Source organism: Sus scrofa, chromosome 6, assembly GCF_054392235.1.
Source record: "Sus scrofa isolate SSC_HxYL_T2T_F1_AM1 chromosome 6, Sscrofa_HxYL_maternal_Yorkshire_Landrace_v2.0, whole genome shotgun sequence".
NCBI classification, from domain to species: Eukaryota; Metazoa; Chordata; class Mammalia; order Artiodactyla; family Suidae; genus Sus; species Sus scrofa.
Genome location: NC_139388.1, coordinates 44,077,704 through 44,097,523, shown reverse-complemented (window position 1 = coordinate 44,097,523; position 19,820 = coordinate 44,077,704). Strand labels below are relative to the sequence as shown.

The window sequence follows — 19,820 nt, the reverse complement described above, 5'->3', positions numbered from 1 at the left end:
GCCCATTTAATTCTCACAAATCAACACAAATAATGAGACTTCTTTCTGTGGGACATGTTCATTAGAAGTCACCTATAGTGCATTAAAAACGACCATTAATTTTTTGTCACTCCTCCCACCAAGAAGTGGTGTCCATTTCCCACCTTTTGAATTTGAGCTAGTTTTATGAGTTTCTTTGACCAACAGAATGTGGCCTTGCAGCTTCCATTCCTGCTGCCCTTGTAGCATCATGTAATGTAAACCAAATAAAAGAGCACATAGAGAGACCCAGCTAGAGACAAGCAATAGTCATCAGACTTGTGGGTGAGGCTCTTCTGGGCAACCCAACTACCAAAAGGCTGCAACCACTCAAGCGAGCCCAAACAAAATCAGCAGAAAACAACAGAGGTTAAGTTCAGCCCATATGCACAACCACAGACCATATACAAGTAAATGGTTGTTGTTTTAAGCCAGTACATTTTGGAGTAATTTCTTTAAAGAACAATAAATAATGGATGTAACAGCTTAGCAAGGATATATTTTGAGTGGTAGAAGCCATTCTCTCAGTGATGTGGCCATCATTTACTTTTATGGCACCAAAACCACTTGCCAACTCTAAAAATTAGACATTTAACACACAGTGAAGTTCATGGGAACAAAATAAAGAGTAAGAGTTAACCGAGAACAATTTCCAAGGTTTAGCTATTAAATAGTGCATGGTCTGATTTCACTTTGATCAAAGAGCGGGAACATAATGTATACAAACACGTGGGTGAAAACAGGTACATGCGTACATACACACCCCTGAAGCAAACAATTTCAGAAAAGATGTGCAAGGAATCAATTTTAAAAAGAAACAAAAAAACAGTTGTTTACCAAGAAGAGAACTGAGAAGAGGGAAACTACCTACCATGCATATTCTTTCGTACTTCTTAAATTCTGAACTACATGTACTGCCTGATTCTAAATTTCTTAATTTAAAATTTGAAAAGGTATTGCGGAGTCTTTTATGTCTTTAGGATATATACTGAAATGTTTTCAGGTGGAATGTTTCAGATTCATGTCAAAACAGTTGGAGGAAGGGACAGAAGGTAGAGGCTGTTTAAAAGGAAACACAGTTCGGATGAAACCATGACTTGGTAATCACTGAAGCTTAATGACGGCTCCATGTGAGTTCAGCACACTGCTCTGTCACCTTCTGTTTGAAATTCTTCAGAATACAAGTTATTTAAAAACACTGATGTAAAGCTTTAACAATGCCACTCAGGGGAGTTCCCTGAGTCATGGCACAGCGGAAACACATTCGACTAGGAACGATGAGGTTGCGGGTTCGATCCCTGGCCTCGCTCAGTGGGTTAAGGATCTGGTGTTGCAGTGAGCTGCAGTGTAGGTCACAGATGTGGCCCAGATCCTGTGTTGCTGTGGCTATGGCTGGCAGCTGTAGCTCCGATTCAACCCCTCGCCTGGGAAACTCCATATGCTGCGGGTGCAGCCCTAAAAAGACAAAAAGAATAAAAAATCTTTTCAGAGCTACTATTAATATTTATTGAGTGCCAGTCTGGTGTTTTACAGACATTATCTCACTTGATCTTCAAGTCTAGTATCATCATCACTTTACAAGAAAACTAAAAATCACAGTAATTCATCCAAGGTGACAAAGTTAGTAAATGACAGGATTCAAATGTAGGTCTGTGACTCCAAATCCCACGCTCTTTAGAGAAGAATTAAAAAGATAAAAAATTACAGATAATCTACAAACAGAATAATCAGCTCCTAGTGGATCAAACAGTGGGAAGTATATCCATACTTTAATGAGAAAATAGCGTGTAGATTTTATAATGCCTTCTTTCCCGAGTTAAGGAGAAAGGATTATAAGAGGGAAAAGCTGAACCTAAAAATTTTCTTAAATCTTCACTAAATTGAAAACCATTATTAGCTATAAAAGCGTTGCACAAATTCTCAATCATGAGGCTCAAACATTTCCTTCTTATCTGTCATTAATTAAACAAATACTACAAAAGTCTTCAGGTCACCAAAGTTTTGGGATTTGAATTAATTTCCTGGAAGAGATTTCTGGGGGCAGATCCTATTGCCCCTGACCATTACTAATACTTTTCTACAAATATTTTTACTTTGTGTCCTACACTTAAAATTTTTTTAGGAGTTCCCGTTGTGGCTCAGTGGGTTAAGGACCCAGCATTGTCTCTGTGAGGACAAGGGTTCTATCCCTGGCCTTGCTCAGTGGGTTAAGAATATAGCATTGCCACAAGCTGAGGTGTAAGTCACAGATGCAGCTCAGATCCAGTGTGGCCATCCACAGCTGTGGCACAGGCTGGCAGCTACAGCTCCAATTCAACCCCTACCCTAGGAACTTCCATAGGCCACAGGTATGGCCGTAAAAAGAAAAGAAAAATTTAAGATTATATTTGAAGGCTAGGATATTCATGACTCATCCCTTAAAGAATCCTTTAAAATTGCAGAAACAAGCATAAACATCACTAGCATAAGGATGCATTTTTTTAAAAAATCACGTATTTTGCTCCTCCTTATTATATTGGTATGTACCAATAAAGAACTTAGTTATGAAAAATGTTATTTTAGACTATGCTAACAGCAAGGGTGAGAGTGAAAAGCAACATGCTTTTTTGCAAAAGCAGTGCATGATTCAATCTTAAGAATAGCTCCAGTCTCTGTTCTTGCTTCCCTATCTCTAACCAAATAGCACAAAATTCTTGTTATTTCCCCTGTTTAGTGTCCAACTATGAATTTCTCCATGGCAGGGTCTTTCAATTCCAAACAGTAGCATAATTTATTTTATTGTTTGTGGAATCAAGATAATAAAAATAAATATCACAAGAATTCCCCAATGCTCCCAAATAGCAATTTCCTGGCTTTCAGGGGGAGAGAAACACTTGGTTCCAGTTTTTTAACATAATAAATTGGTGAATTCACTGGCCATTTGGATTCTAGCAATATCAGATCCTCATTAAAAACACACATAAAAGTCTATATCCTGAGCCATATTAAAAATAATTCATAAGAAAAAGCAAGTTCTAACTATAAAAATTATTGTAATTGTTTAATGTATAGACAAGGTACTATATTACTTTAAGATACATGGAGGAAAAAATGCTAAGCTTCTACAGTAAATTAAGATTGAGTCATAAGAACTTGCCCTGAAGTAAATGTCACATTTCTGCCTGTCGATGCTCCTCAGACTTGGGGCTGCTATAATACTTGTAAACAAGAATGTTATGCATAAAAAAACCAAATATTTGGTCTTAACTTACTCAGACATTTACTAAGCACCTATAATATGCCAAATACAGTAAAAGGTGCTGTGGAGAAAAGGATGAACACACATCTCTTAGCCTTAAAGAATTCTCAGTCTAGAAGGGAAAGAATTTTACAAAACAAATCAGAAGCAAGGTATTAGTCACACATTTGTATAAATTAGTATCTGTTCTGAGTGAATCTAACCTTTTATTAATTTCCCGAATTCCTTCCCCAAACCAATAAAGACCACACTAGTAAAACTTCCCTTGGGAATGATTTGTAAAATGGATCACTCTGACCAAATTAGCAAGAGGAAAATGGTTAATTCTTTGACCAAGGACTTGCACTTCAAGTTTTAACCTGGGCCGAATGTAAAAGGAAAAGTGAACGGTCCATTGTGGAAATACTGACAGGCTTTAAACCACCAGTGGATGCAACCACAACTTTCCATTTATTGAAAATTAATGAAGTCCCAGAATTTTTATTTATAAAGTGGATGTTATTTAGTTTTAGATTATTTCTGCAAGCCAAAAGTCAGAATTTAATAAGATGATGTGTACAGATGGCACTGATTTTCACTCTTATCCACTGCTTGCAGCCTATGTGCATTTAAACCAAAAAACATTTGATATACACTAACTATAAATTATTTCCTTAGAGATCTCTCAGGCATGAAGAAAAAGCCTCTTAAAATAAATTTAAAATATTATATGCTTGATGGTGTATAACCAAAGGTTTAATCTCACCACTAAAGGGGCAGTTACCATGATTTTGCAATAACCCTGCAGACAATAATCAAGACAGCTCCTGTTGTTCTCTCAGTAAAATCTTCGTAAACACACCATGGATATATTGTAATTTGATATCTGCAAGATCAACAGCTATACCTCATGACAACTCATAAGATTTTACTCACCAATAAATTGAGCATTTTCCTTAGAAGACGTAGGAAAGTGTGTTATTTACCAAGCACTGTCCTACTCACTATAGATTAGCACATTAAAATAGATACGCTTTCTTTCTCTCTGCACTCTAAAAAAAGTACAGTCTCTAAAGCAGGCTCTGAGATACAGGCAATTAGATTTTTCAAACTCTGGGAAGATGTATCTGTACATATTTCCATCATGATTTTAAAACAACTGATTCTAATTATTATTCTACTACATATATTTAAAAAAAAAAACTCCCCAAAAAAGAGATCTCTATGATTAGTTAGGTTCCAAAATGTCTCAGTCTCCACTTCATAATGACAGTAATGACATTCTACCTTAAAAAAAAAAAAAAAGGAAAGGAAAAGAGATGGTCATTAGAATAAACAAATGGTGACACAATTTCAGGAAATCAGGGAACATGTAAACGATGATAGAAAATATAAATTAGTATCAAAAGGATTCAAAATGGAGATTACTACACGAATTCAATTATGAGATACAAAAATTGTATATGCGTTATTTAAATACAAATAGGTAACCCCGTTAGTAGTTCAGAAATGTAATAAAACCATATTTTACTCACCAATGCTGGATTTTCTCTTGGCAGTTAGTGACCACCTGTCATGAAAACAGATAACTACTCATGAAAAAACAGGGCTATGCACAAAGCTACAAAACCATTGTATCAGAAAACAAGTGGCTTTACAGATTTAATAGCATCTCAATATACATTTTTATTTGTCAAATGCACAGAGATGTGAATGTTAGTTTTTAAGCAGCACACTTTATCATACCACTCTAATGCAGGCTGATAACTGCAGAACAAATTACAGCTTTCCAATTCATACTTTGGTACAAAACCCGCTTCATAACTATTAGGTGACATATGATATAAGATAACTAGTATTTTGTACAATCTGCAGGCCTGTTTTCAATGTTACATATTTTGTAGAATACGTAAACGTTATAAATAACAAAAAAACAATGTAACATCCACGTTTCATCAGTTAAAAAAAAAAAAAGACAGTAGTGAAAGTACTTTATTTTGTCAGTGTATCTCCAAACGTCTTCACCTGTAATTTTTATTCTGACACATTAAAAATGAGTACAGTGATATTTTTCTACCACATTTCAAGAAGAAATACTTGGGATAAAGAGATGCTCTGAAGAGTTCCCCTGGTGAATTATGATAAAAATTTAAGCACTTCCTCCCCAGCTTAAAACTATGTTCATAAAACTAAAACAATGAAATTAAAACAATAAAAATCACTTGTTTTCCTCAGACACATTTCACAAGTTTCTCAAAATGCTTAGCAAACAAATTAGGAACACTAACCAATAAGAAAAAGAGAACATCTGAATGGCAATTTTTTTAAAGAAAGTTTTCAAAAACAGTTTTCAAAGATTACTAATCACGTTTTTAAACTACTCATTAATAAAAAATTTTAAACAATAATCTCAAATACTGTAGTACCATTTTAGAGAGAAACGAAGGGATAAAAACCAAAATGCTTAATACAAGGCTATGTGAAAAAGACAGCAGTACTATATTGTCTAAAACATTCTCTAGTTCACTGTTCTAAATGCCAATGTTGTATCTTGTATAAGAGCCCTATGTTTCACCCCAAAATCACAAGTTTGGGGGTTCTTTTGTTTTTGCTTTTTTTTTTTTTTTTGGCCTGTCACTAAATTCCTCTATTATAACATTTAATTCCTGAAATAAGTATCTTCCTTTAGGACATTTTAAATACTAAGGCAGCTATCCTGTACCAAAATACATGCTGTAATCAGATACCCAACCATACTACATATTAACTCAGCATAAAAAGTCGGTTTTAGAATAAAGATCTCTCAGTAAGTATCAATCACATAGCAACACTTAATAACAGTGATAATACATAATAGACTACTGACTTTACATCTGGAAGAGCTAGGCTAAAACTACATCAATCCATTCCACTGTTTCTGATTCGGCAGTAATTACAAAATAGACCAACAGAATTAAATGTAAATTGAAAAAAGAAAAAAAAATCTTCCTGAAATCCTTTTTTATAAAGTTCCTATTTAACAACCCCATTAAAGGATGAGACCCAAAAACAGTCAGGATGCTTTCCAATCCCAAGGCATGTGTTTCCAAGCATGAAGTAAGCCAAAAGCACAAAAAGAAAAGCCCTGCAAACCATAAGAGCAGAATGTTCATTAACCTCTACATGATAATCCTTTCGTAGCTGCATATTAACTAGTTACATATTCATAATCATTTACATTATTTAAAGGACCTTCGATGAAATTTTCTATGCAATATCCATTAGTGACAGTGTTAAAGGTTATAGAAGATAAGTCTACTTAATGTTTCCAGGAAGCCTTTTTAATTAGTAAATATGTAAATTTGGCACATATGCTTTTTATGTTTAAAAAACAAGTTCCTGGTAGAAGAGCATATATATTCTCGCCATCGCCCTCCAGGATCTCCTCTCCATTTTGCTGCATCTATCTTTCCCTCACCCTTTTCCTTTCCTAATACAAGTCTCTCCAAGAAAAGATATTCAAGGATAAAACAAAAACGCATTTCACAATTTACAAGAGAACTTTTCACTACCAAAATACTGTCTTCATTAAAGTCTACTACTCACATACAGGGTTTAGAACAAGAGTCTTCAATGAGACATTATCGAAATACAGGCCGGATATTTTGAGAACCAAAAAAAATTTAAAAAGAGGTGAAAGAAGCAGGTATGAATACATGCAATTAGCCTTCTGATGGTATGTCTACCGTTACCTTTGTTTACATGATTTATAGCCCGCCTAATTCCAAAAAAACATCTGAACATAAGCAGCTGTATTTACATTTTCAGCTATCTTTGTAGCTTTCTACTTTTTTACAAGTTATTCAAAATGAAAAAATTAGTAAATTTTTACAACTTAGCTTTTGGAAGGGAAAAAAAATCTTATGATTCAAAACTGAACCTATCTGGATTTAAAAAAATGTTTTTTCTATTAACTCCAACTAACCTTATTTCTTCTGAAAATGGACACAAATTAATTCAAGTATTAAATAAATTTGACTATAAGATAGTGAGCCTGGTTCTAAAAGCAACTTCTGAAAAAGCAAAACAGCAAAAAACATTTCATTGTTTTACTGTCCTTCACACAAGATTTTTAAAAGTAAGACAGCTATGGAGGAACAATACTAGTTTATTTTTTTAATGTAATCTGCCAAAATATGCAACTATTACTCCTAAAGAAAAAAAAAGTTATTGAATCATTTTAATAAAAATAACTGGTTAGGAGGCTTCAAGTATTAAAGTAACTGACCTAAGTAAATTCTTTAATGTAATATAATCACACTTACAGCCAAGAATTTACAAATATGTACTTCTGTAGCAGTATAAGTCCACACTAAAGAAAAGGACTATGAGCTAATTTACCAGTTTTTAAGAAACATTCACTCTACCATTAAGAGTCTTTACCACCAGCCCAAGAGTAAGAAAATCCTATGGTACGCTTTCTTTATAACTCACAATTGCCCTTACCCTAAGAAGTAATAATAACAGAGGTATATGCCAAGACTTCATATGATTAAACAGTTCAATAAAGTAGGTTTTAACCTCTTCTTCTTTTTTTTTTTTTTTTTTGTCTTTTCTATGGCCGCGCTCATCGCATATGGAGGTTCCCAGGCTAGGGGTCTAAGCGGAGCTGTAGAAGCCAGCCTACACCCAAGCCACAGCAACGCAGGATCCGAGCCACATCTGCAACCTACACCACAGCTCACGGCAACGCTGAATCCTTAACCCACTGAGCGAGGCCAGGGATTGAACCCTCAACCTCATGGTTCCTAGTCGGATCGGTCAACCACTGTGCCACGACAGGAACTCCTTTAACCTCTTCTTATAAAGAGAAAACCTGTGTTCAGAGATGGAATAACCTCCCCTACATTATACAAGGGCCCAAGAACTGGTAAGAGATAAAATCAACTTTAAAATTAGATCTATCCAATCTCAAAACCTGTACTCACTGTACTGGACTGCTTCCAACCATCATGAAACTTACAGGGTAAGAAGAAAAGCAGCTGTTTGTATCTGCAGTTTTAAAACAATGACTGATGCTGCTACTTCTCCACTTTCTCCACGAACCCACACTCACATGGCCAAGACATTACCAGTAATATCAGGAAAAGCAAATAAACTTCAATTGACCAATTCACTAATAAAAATCTTTATTTCTTCCAATGCCTCATACAACCCCTGGCCTTCTCACGTCAAGCAACTAAGTATAGACAAAAAATTCCCCAAGCCTCATTTGTGTATCTATGTGTATGTTTTAGGGGAGAGAAGGTCATAGGCTAGCCCTATAATTACTACCACATCTCATCACATTTTTAAGGCACTATAACTAATCAAGGTAGATACCTAAGATGACAATCACAGTCCACCCAACAACCTATTTTTCTTTAGGTCAGTGTCTAACATATATACACATTCTATACTTGAAAGTTTTACAATCAGTAAACTATATAGACTATAGGAATACTTTTCCTTTGCTGTTTGTCTCAGAAGCCACTTTTTAGAAAATTTTATAAAGAAAGGAATGAATAACTTAACATGTATTGAGACTTCCATTTGTGCCATTTGTTTTGGTAACAGACCACAAGGGGGCATCAACCTATGAGCTTTCCAGGTTAAGAACATTCTACATTAAAACTAAACTGCAACAGACAGCCTCCAAGGGTAAGTCTGCATAAGTCTCAAATGATACCTATTTCAAAATTGCTTCACTTTACTTCCAAAACCTTTTTTTCAATGTATTGCAATTTCAAATTCTCCCTGCAGAGGTTAATGTATAAGGAACAATCTGAGGACTGTACTAATCAAAGCTGTCTACATTTATGAAGACATATTTACATGGATTTTTATTTACATGGTTTGTCCTATTTACGTGGTTTGTTTCTCTTGCTAGACTACGCCTTACAGCATTAAACACTAATAAACTATAATAAACTGAGTGTTTCTGCATGAAAATTTTAAATTTCCTTTTTAAATAGGCTAAAAAGTAAAAATAAAAAACTACCAAAAGTTAACTCCAATTATAAGCTACCGTTAAAACACTTAAAACTTTTTTTTTCCAAAATATAGCTAAAATGGAATCAAAATGATCATCTTAATCCTTACTTTTACATTTAATCCAGTTTTCTCCTACCCAGGCTTCTAATGCCCTTGTCATACTCAAACCCAGTCTTTCTTTTTACACAAATATTGATCTACATCGAACACGATTTGGTATTTTACATCTCATTGTCCTTTGGTTTTACATACAAATTAGGGCTCTTTTTTCCTGCAATTTTTTATTATTCATAATACCTAGTATTCTAATAAATACACAATTTTCTCATATTGGATGTATTTAAGACTGGCAACATAAACAACCAGTGATATTTCCAGGAATGGAGACCCTGACGCATTTGGCAGGTTATGTTTCTTGAATTATTTGGATGAGGTAGTATTCAGGCAACTCAGTATTCAGGAAACTCTAACTGTACCAGATGAAAGCTCAATTAGATCTTAGCCAGATCTAACATTATTCACCAATGTACTTACCTGCCATACAGCAAATGTGCAGCAAGTCCTTTTAAAGGACAGGTCTACAATCACTTCGCCAAAACCCTCAGGAACAGATGTGTTTCTCAATTCAGAACTTTTCATAATTTAGTGAAGGTAATGTATTTACTACACATACATCACAGAACTACCACAGTCTAACACCACCCTGTATCAAATACAGTAACATTTACAGCAAAATATGTATATTCAAAGTGGAATGAAACTTTGACTATTCCAAAATATTCAAATCAGTTCCATCAACTTGAATCAGTTCCATCAACAAATGAATATGCCACGAACTTAGAGAAAACTGTGTGTTGCTTTCAAGCCTTCTTTCTGAATTGCAGGTAGGAGATGGTGACCTGTTTTCCCGAATGAGAAATACTGCCTGAACTGCAGCTTGCCTGCCCATTGTTTTACTAGAGCTATCGATCATTTCCTCTCCATTCCCTTGCTTTACTCCCTAAAGCCCTGTCCTCCCATCCACAACAGGCAGAGGATCCCATTTTTCCATCTGCAGCCAGTGTGAATTGAGAGGATAGATATCAAACACTGACTGGGCCAGCCAATCAAATTTACTCTGGACATAAAGAGAGACTGAGGTGAATACAGATTCTGGACCTGAGAAGGTGATCACAGAATCTGCACAAGTTAAATAAATCTTTTTTTTTCAATTTTGTCTTTTTAGGGCCATACCCACGGCATATGGAGTTCCCAGGCTAGGGGTTGAATCAGAGTTCCAGCCGCCGGCCTACACCACAGCCACAGCAACGTGGGATCTGAGCTGTATCTGCAACCTATACCTCAGCTCACAGCAACGCTAGATCCTTAACCCACTGAGCAAGGCCAGGGATTGAACCTGAGTCCTCATGGATCCTAGCTGGGTTTGTTAACCACTGAGCCATGACAAGAACTCCAAGCTAAATACATCTAATGAAGCAGGTCTACGAAGTAACCATACAAATGTACAAGAAAACAAAACACACATACATACAAACAAAACAGCCCTACCCTGAGTTCCTCCTGACTTCTTATAGTAAATACTTTCCAAACTTTCTTCTAAGCATTTCTAGGGTTTATAGCAGATTAAGAAAACTTCAGAGAAGTAAACTTGCTACACAGCTTACGATGAGAACTGTTCAGTGAAGATCTCAAAGGAAACAAATAATTCATTTAAAAAAAAAAAACAGTAGAACAAAGAAGATATCCTCACAAGTAACAAAAAAGTCAAATTGAAATGTCACCTTGCACCAATTCAAGTAGTAAAATTTTATTTTAACTAAACACTACCAACTATCAGTGAGACGATAGTAAAATTAACAATAAATCACTGCAAGGAGCTACAGAACTTAACTCAGTCCAGACATCTATCTCCAAGTAGAGGCAGTAGCAGATCAATAATCCCTCTAAAAACTGGAAAAACCAGATGAATACAAAACCATCTCTTAAAAGGCCTCTAAGAGTTGCCAAAGCAATGAAAACAAAAATGAAATGAAAACAAAAATGAAATGAAAAAAAGGTGTTAAAGTATAATTATTAACATGTTCCCCAAAAATGTAGAAAAGATAGAAAAAAATACATGGTAAGGCAGCATATTTCACTACAGAATAGCTATACAAGAAAAGAATCAAATGCATAATCCATCACTGAAACATCTAAAATGAGCTCAGTAAGCGGTGTTAACATGAGGTTAAACACAAAAGTCAGAATTTTGAACTGGGGGAGTTCCCGTCGTGGCGCAGTGGTTAACGAATCCGACTAGGAACCATGAGGTCGCGGGTTCGGTCCCTGCCCTTGCTCGGTGGGTTAACGGTCCGGCGTTGCCGTGAGCTGTGGTGTAGGTTGCAGACGCGGCTCGGATCCCACGTTGCTGTGGCTCTGGCGTAGGCCGGTGGCTACAGCTCCGATTCAACCCCTAGCCTGGGAACCTCCATATGCCGCGGGAGCGGCCCAAGAAATAGCAACAACAACAACAACAACAAAAAAAGACAAAAAGACAAAAAAAAAAAAAAAAAAAAAGAATTTTGAACTGGATGACAGATCGATAGAAAGTATCATAGTTAAAGCCTAGATTTAAAAAAAAAAAAAAATCGAAAATACAGAAAAGACCTGTAAGAGATTCATGAAACATTGTATAACTGAAGACCCATAAAGACAGGAGAGATTATGACAGAAGCAGTATTTGAAAAGATCTTGACGTGACTTTCTAAAAATGAGAGAGGAAGGTATTAACCAAAAGATTTGAGAAGCTCTAAGAACCTCAAGCAAGAGAACTCTTTTTAAAAATTATATGAGCGCACAACACGGATATACTGATTTTCAAACATTTTTGATAATCATCATGAAGGAGAAGGAGCAGGGAGGAAATAGAGTGTCTTCAAAGGAGCAAAAAGAAGAGTTAAAGCTAGAGCTAACTACACAAAGAAAAGAGGACAGAAACTGGAAAACTGGGTGAAATCTTAAGGTATTGGAAAAAAATAACAAAAACCTATAACTATGTACAGAGAAAACAGATCTTCCAACATCAAGAAAAAATTAAAAATTTTCACACAGACGCATAATTCTACACCAGCAGATACTACAAGTATAGGTGATGTGGTAGAGGTGTTAGCTAGTGCTAAGGTTGTAAGTAGTCACTGTGTACTATATAAATGTATCAAAACTATACATTGTATACCTGGAACTTACGCAATGGTGTATGTCAATTATGTCTTGCAGAACTACCATAAGAAATATTTGGTGTGACAGAAATGCAGAAAGAACTAAAGAGCAACTGTACAGGTAATTTTTTTTAAAGGTAAAGATAAATCAATATTAATAACAGAACAATCAAATGTTGTATTTAGTGTTTAAAACACACAGAATTAAAATACATGGAAGCAATAATGCAAGAGGTGGGATGGATAAATGAATGCATGCTGTCATCTCCAGGAAAAATTTCCCTAGTAAAAAAAGGAAAAAAAAGCATGGTATTAATATACAGTATGTTTAGTCCTAACATATACATAAAGTGGAGTGCTAAAGTACCATTGTAAAAAAAACCAGAATGTTATCTTGAACAAGTTAACAGAGAGGAAGAATATACAATAGGATGTGTCTGATTAACTCAAAGGAAGGCAACTGAAAAAGCAGAGAAAAAAAGAACATAAAAGTGGGTCAAAACAAACCAACAATGAAAAACCGGGTCATACCCATTAGGATGGCTATTAAAAAAAGAAAGAAAATAACAAGCGTTGGCAAGGATGTGGAAAAACTGGAACATTGGAACTTTTGTGCCATTGGTGGGAAGGTAAAATGGTGCAGCCACTGTGGAAAATAGTATGGCAGTTCCTCAAATATAAAACATAGAATCCCCACATAATCCAGCAATCCCGCTTTTGGGTACATACTCAAAAGAACTGAAACCAAGGACTCAAACAGGTATTTGTATATTAATGTTCATAGCAGCATTATTTACAGTAGCCAAAAAGGGAAACCAGCCCATATCCATCGACGGATTAATGAATAACAAAATGTATTATCTACATACAATGGAATGTTACTCAGCCTTTAAAAAGAAAGCAATCTGATATATGCTATATCAACCCTGAAGACACATTGGGTGAAATAAGCCAGAACAAATGGACAAATACTGTTATGATTCCACTTACGTGAGATGCCCAGAATAACCAAATTCACATAGACAGAAAGTAAAATAGTAGTTACCAGGGGAGGTGGGAGAAGGGATAATGGAGAGTTATTGTTTTATGGATAGTGTCAGTTTTGAACGACAAAAAAAGTTCCACCAGAGTTAGACGGTGGTGATGGGTACACCACAACGTGAAAGTACTTACTGCCACTGAAATGTACACTTAAAATGACTTAAATGATTTCAATTCTGCTAGGCCTATTCTACTACAATTTGATAAAAAAAGTCTCCTGGGCCTCGCTCAGTGGCTTAAGGATCCACTCAGTGGGTTAAGGATCTGGCGTTGCCGTGAGCTGCAGTGTAGGTTGCAGACGTGGCTGGGATCTGGTGTTGCTGAAGCTCTGGCAGAGGCTGGCAGCAACAGCTCCGATTCGATTTGACCCCTAGTCTGGGAACCTCCATGTGCTGTGGGGGCGGCCCTAAAGAGACAAAAGACAAAAAAACAAAAACAAAAAAACCATCAAGTAGAAAGATGATAAAAATGAAATTATATGTATCAGTAATTCTATGACATAGAAATTGACTAGCTATCCTAGATAAAAGAAAAAGGTATCTAGACTGAATTTTAAAATAACTTTATGTTGTTTATAAAAAACAATTTATACACAAAAACACTGAAGTTAAAAGCTGAAAAGATACATCATAAAAAGAAACAAAAGCAAGATATGCTAATATCACCACACTAACATCCAACAAAGGAGATCTGAAGGCATGAAATACCACTAAAAACAAAACTATTTCAGATGATAAAATGTCAACTAACCAGGAAATTATTACAGTCCTAAATCTGTATACACTGGATAACATAACTTCAAAATGTATAAAGCAAAGACTGAAAAAATAGAAAAAAAGATAAATCTATGATCATAGTAGAGATTCTAAATGCACATTTCTTCATAATTGATAGAACAAAAAAATTAACAAGTATACCAAATAAATTGAACACCATATTCAGTCAACTTGAGCTAAAAAATACATGAAACTCGGGAGTTCCTATCATGGCTCAGTGGTTAGCAAACCCGACTGGTAACCATGAGGATGTGGGTTCTATCCCTGGCCTTGGTCAGTGGGTTAAGGATCCAGCATTGCTGTGAGCTGTGGTGTAGGTCCCAGATGTGGCTGGGATCCCACATTGCTGTGGCTGTGGTATAGGCCGGTGGCTTCAGCTCAGATTGGACCCCTAGCCTGGGACCCTCCATATGCCACAGGTGCAGCCCTAAAGACAAAAGGCAAAACAAACAAACGAACATATGAAACTCAAAATCTGCGGAATTCATATTCTTTCCAAGTAACTTATGAAATATTAACCAAAATGGATCATATGTTAGGTCATAAGGCAAGTCTTAAATCCCAGTTTTGCAAAATGTATTCTCCTATCAAAATCAAATTAAATATATCAACAATAGAAAAGCTAAAAATACCCAGTGTTTGGAAGTTAAGGAACATGTTTCTTTTTTTCATCTTTTTTTTTTTAAATTAAAGTATAGCCGATTTACAATGTTGTGCTAGAAACATGTATCTAAGTAACTTCTGCGTCAATGAACAAATCTCAAGAAAAATTAGGAAATAATTTAACTGACTAAAAATGAAAATAACATACACAATGTGTGGGGTGCCTAAGGTAATAAGTAGTGAAAAATGTTAAACTCAAAATATACCTTGTGTAAAGCAAGAATAGTAAAAATCAGTGACATCTGCATCTCTAACAGCTTCCATCTCAAGAAGCTAGAAAAAAATTACAGCCAATGGGAAATTTTTAAAGGAAGAAAAACATAAAAGCAGAAATCGATAAAGAATAAAGCCAACTTACAAAAGAAAAATCAATAAAAGTCAAAATTGGTTCTTTAAAAAAGACTGATTATGATTGATGAACCCCTGGGAAGACAAATCAAGTAGAGAAAAAAAAAACAAAAAACAAATTGCAAATAACAAAAATTAAAAAGATGACATCACTACCAAACCTACAGATATTTCTATATTTTAAAATATCTACATAAGGAAAATACAAAGCCTAGGCAGCATCCCTGAAAAATTACTCCAAATATTTAAGTCAGAATCAATACCAGTAGTAAAGTATTTTATAAAATACACGAAAATGGGAGTTCCTGCTGTGACGCAGCAGGTTAAAAATCCCACATTGTCTTTGCAGCAGCTTGGGTCTCTGCTAGGGCACAGGTTTGATCCCTGACCTGGCACAGCAGGTCCAGCGCTGTGTAGCTGTGGCACAGATCACAGGTGCAGCTCGTATTCAATCCCTGGCCCAGGAATTTCCATGTGCAGTGGGTGCAGCCAAAAAAAATTTAATTCAAAATTAATTAAGTCAATTAAATTAACAAAAAATTATAGCTGTCTTATGACACTGAAACCAAAACTTAACATGGACGTTACCAAATAAACACATTATAAGCAAAGGTCTTTCTCTAGGAATACAATAGTGTTTCAATATTTTAAAAATCAAAATAAGTCACTACATTAACATCTTAACAAATATAGAAAAAGCATTTGAAAAATTCAACATCAATCCATGAAAAAACTAGATGACTACGAATAGGAGAACATTTCCTCATTTTCATAGAGTATCTACCGAAAGTTTACAGTAAACACCATTTGTAATGGTAAAATATTTAAAGCGGTTCCCCTAAACACAGAACTAGATAAGGAAGCCTACTATCACTACTTTTATTCAACACTATACCAAAGGTCCTATTTCATTCAATAAGGCAAAAAAATAAAAGCCTAACAAATTGGAAAAAAAAAAAAACTGCTATTATTCAGACAACATGCCTGAATATATCTATATACATACCATCAGGATATACAAACAATTATAGAATTCAAATAAATTTAACAGTCAATATAGAAAAATCAAGTATATTATATACTTAAAATAGTGAAAGAAGTTATAGAAGAACTAAATAAATAAAAAAATATACCATATTCAAGGCTTAGGCAACTTAATACTGTAAACATGTCAATTCTCCCCAAATGGATCTTTAGATTCATTGCACTCCAAGTAAAACCCTAGTAGCTTGCTCTGTGATACCGAAGAGTTGATTTTTAAATAGTCATGAAAAAAGAAAAAGTCAGGAACAGTAAAGGCAATACTGCAAACAGAGTTGAAGGAATTTTACTATATTAAGAGATAGTTAAAAAAAAAAAAAAAAAAAATTTCAGGAGTTCCCGTCGTGGCGCAGTGGTTAACGAATCCGACTAGGAACCATGAGGTTGCGGGTTCGGTCCCTGCCCTTGCTCAGTGGGTTAACGATCCGGCATTGCTGTGAGCTGTGGTGTAGGTTGCAGACGCGGCTCGGATCCTGCGTTGCTGTGGCTCTGGTGTAGGCCGGTGGCTACAGCTCCGATTCAACCCCTAGCCTGGGAACCTCCATATGCCGCGGGAGCGGCCCAAGAAATAGCAACAACAACAACAACAAAGACGAAAGACCAAAAAAAAAAAAGTGGTACTGGTGCAAGTGCAGGCAAATAATCCAATGGAATAGAAGAAACAATAAACAGAATTACACACACATGATCACATAATTTATGAAAAAGACATGCTCCATACAGAATTAGAGCTATGCTTTAGAAGTAAAGGCTACATGCTAGTAATAAGAGCAAAACTGAAACAGACCAGCCCTAACAAAACCAACTCTCAGCTAGGTTGTGTTATCTACTAGTACTATGGTTGCTTAAAGAAAATTTACCCCTCTGAAGTTCCCGTGGTGGAGCAATGGTTAACGAATCCGACTAGGAACCATGAGGTTGCGGGTTCGATCCCTGGCCTTGCTCAGTGAGTTAGGGATCCGGTGTTGCCGTGAGCTGTAGTGTAGGTTGCAGACGCGGCTCAGGTCCCCACATTGCTGTGGCTCTGGTGTAGGCCAGTGGCTACAGCTCTGATTGGACCCCTAGCCTGGGAACCTCCATATGCTGCGGGAAATTTACCCCTCTGATGAAGGAAGGTAACATCATCAAGAGTCCACAATTTTTCACTACAATGTCTAGCATCCAATCAAAAACTACAAGGCTTTCTATGAAAACCAGAGCAACTGATGAAAAATCAAGAGAAAAATTAAACAAGCAGAGCCTCATTTAATTTACATACTGCAGTTATAAGACATAGACTTTTATGATTAATACATGCATGAAAATTAAGGGAAGGTCGAAGACGGCAATACAGTTCATTAAAGAAATGTCAAAACATAAATTATAGTATTTATTTCTAGAATGAAGATTAAACATTCAGTAAATGGGTTTACCAGTAGTTTAGATAACTAAACAGGATTAGCAAACAGGAATACAGGTCAGAAAAGATATCCAAAATGGCATACAGAAAATACAGAAAAGAGAGTAAGAGATATGAGACAATGAAAATGTCTAGGGGTTTCCACCGTGGAGCAGTTAAGAATCCAACTGCAGCAGCTCAGGTGGCTGTGGAGGCACAGGCTCAAACCCCTGCCCAGCACAGTGGGTTAAGGGATCTGCACTGCAGCAGCGACTCTGATTCAATCCCAACCCAGGAACTTCCATGTGCCAAAGTCACAGGTAAAGTCATTAAGAAAAAAGAAAAGAAAAGAAAATGTCTACTATATGTGTATCCAGAGTACCAAAAGTGGAGGAGACAAGGACACAAAACCAGCCCCTGAAGAGTGACTAAGAATTTTCTAAACTAACAAGTCACCAAATTACAGATTTAATAAACTACAGGTTCAAAGCAGGCCAAAGGAAAGCCAAATCTAGATTCATCATAATCAAATACCTAAAAAACAAAGATGAAGAGAAAAATCCACAAACAGAGAGAAAATACATACATTTTTCAGGGGAGAAAACAGTAAGACTGATGGAAGACTAACAGGAATGAAGTGGAAAGACAATGGAATGGCATTTTTAAAGTGTTAAAAAAAAAAAAATCACCTCCCAGCTTAGAACTAAATAAAAACTACAAGAAAATGTTTAAAAGAAATAATAATCCTAATTTGGGAGGTAAGAGGGAGTTAAAAAAAAACATTCTGAAAGGTAAAACCTATGACAATAGCACAAATGAGGGGGTGTTGGTTCATGAAATTAAGCTATCAAAAGATTATCTGAATAATTTCCTAAGTGGCAAGATTTCAAAAGATTAGTACACCATTTCCTACCAATTTAAAATAGACTGTAATAAGAAAGGAGATACTATAATTTCTAGGGCAATAACTAAAAGTAAAAACCATGTAACTATAAAGCTAATACAATTTAAAACAGAAGAAAATATTTTATTAACACAAAAAGAAAGAGATAAAAGAACGCAAACAAATGTGACAAGTGGAAAACATGTGGCAAAATGAGTAGACCTCAATTCCAACTAAGTGATGGATGAGAAAATTTAATGACCTAAATAACTATATATTCACAGATTAGAACTACGAAAATAAAAACACAGTGAGGTAACATCAGATTACTAACAATTAAAAAGACCAACCGTATCAAAAAACATAGTAAAAAAAATTTTTTTTTTTTTTTGGTCTTTTTGCCATTTCTTGGGCCGCTCCTGAGGCATATGGAGGTTCCCAGGCTAGGGGTCAAATCAGAGCTGTAGCTGCCAGCCTACGCCAGAGCCACAGCAACGCGGGATCCGAGCTGTGTCTGGGACCTACACCACAGCTCACGGCAACGCCGGATCCTTAACCCACTGAGCAAGGCCAGGGATCGAACCCGCAACCTCATGGTTCCTAGTCGGATTCGTTAACCACTGAACCACGAGAGGAACTCCAGACATAGTAAACTTATCTGAAAAATCTGATGTATTATTTTTCAAGTAAGAGCCTAATTAAGGCAAGCTAGTGGTCCCTTTAAGATAGAAGATATAGATCATAACAGAATTGACAAGATTTAACAAATTAGTGGTATAAAGGAGATGGATCAGGGCAGGCTGAAGATTCTGATTTGAATAATGTTGCCCAGAATCAGAATGAGTATGTACAGCATGTAGATTAGGGACAAAGATGATAAATTAATTTCAGTAAATGAGACTGAGCTGCTCATGGGCCATCCAAGCCGCCTGGTCTGGACAACAGGCAACAGGTCTGGGCAAGAGCAGAGAGCATGAAGGATATGAAGACATGCAGAGTGAGAAGAGACAACTCGCCAAGGATGCAAAGCACAGGGATTACCAACATCTAAGGATTAAATGGAGACACTAAAGAGACAGAGTAGAAATAGAGAAAGGGAGAGCCAGAAAAAAGTCAAGTTACAGAAGTTCCTGTGGTACAGAGAGTTTTAAGAGTTTACCAGGGAACAACTAAAGTTTCGAATATAACACAGAGGTCAAGTAAGGCCATATCCGAGAAAGGGCTCACTGAGTTTGACAAGTAAAAT

General features: G+C 35.9%; 1 protein-coding gene across 3 annotated transcripts in view; it reads right to left on the bottom strand.

The window, feature by feature from the left end:
- The window catches only part of URI1 (URI1 prefoldin like chaperone), a 67,211-nt gene that overhangs the window by 32,479 nt on the left and 14,912 nt on the right, over positions 1-19,820 (bottom strand). The window contains exon 2 of one of the 3 annotated variants that reach the window (XM_003355831.5): positions 4,771-4,805. The exons of the other annotated variants lie outside the window; for them this stretch is intronic. Within the exon in view, the coding sequence (XP_003355879.2) occupies positions 4,771-4,805 (35 nt within the window). The remainder of the gene's footprint in view (positions 1-4,770; positions 4,806-19,820) is intronic. 3 annotated transcript variants of the gene reach the window in all.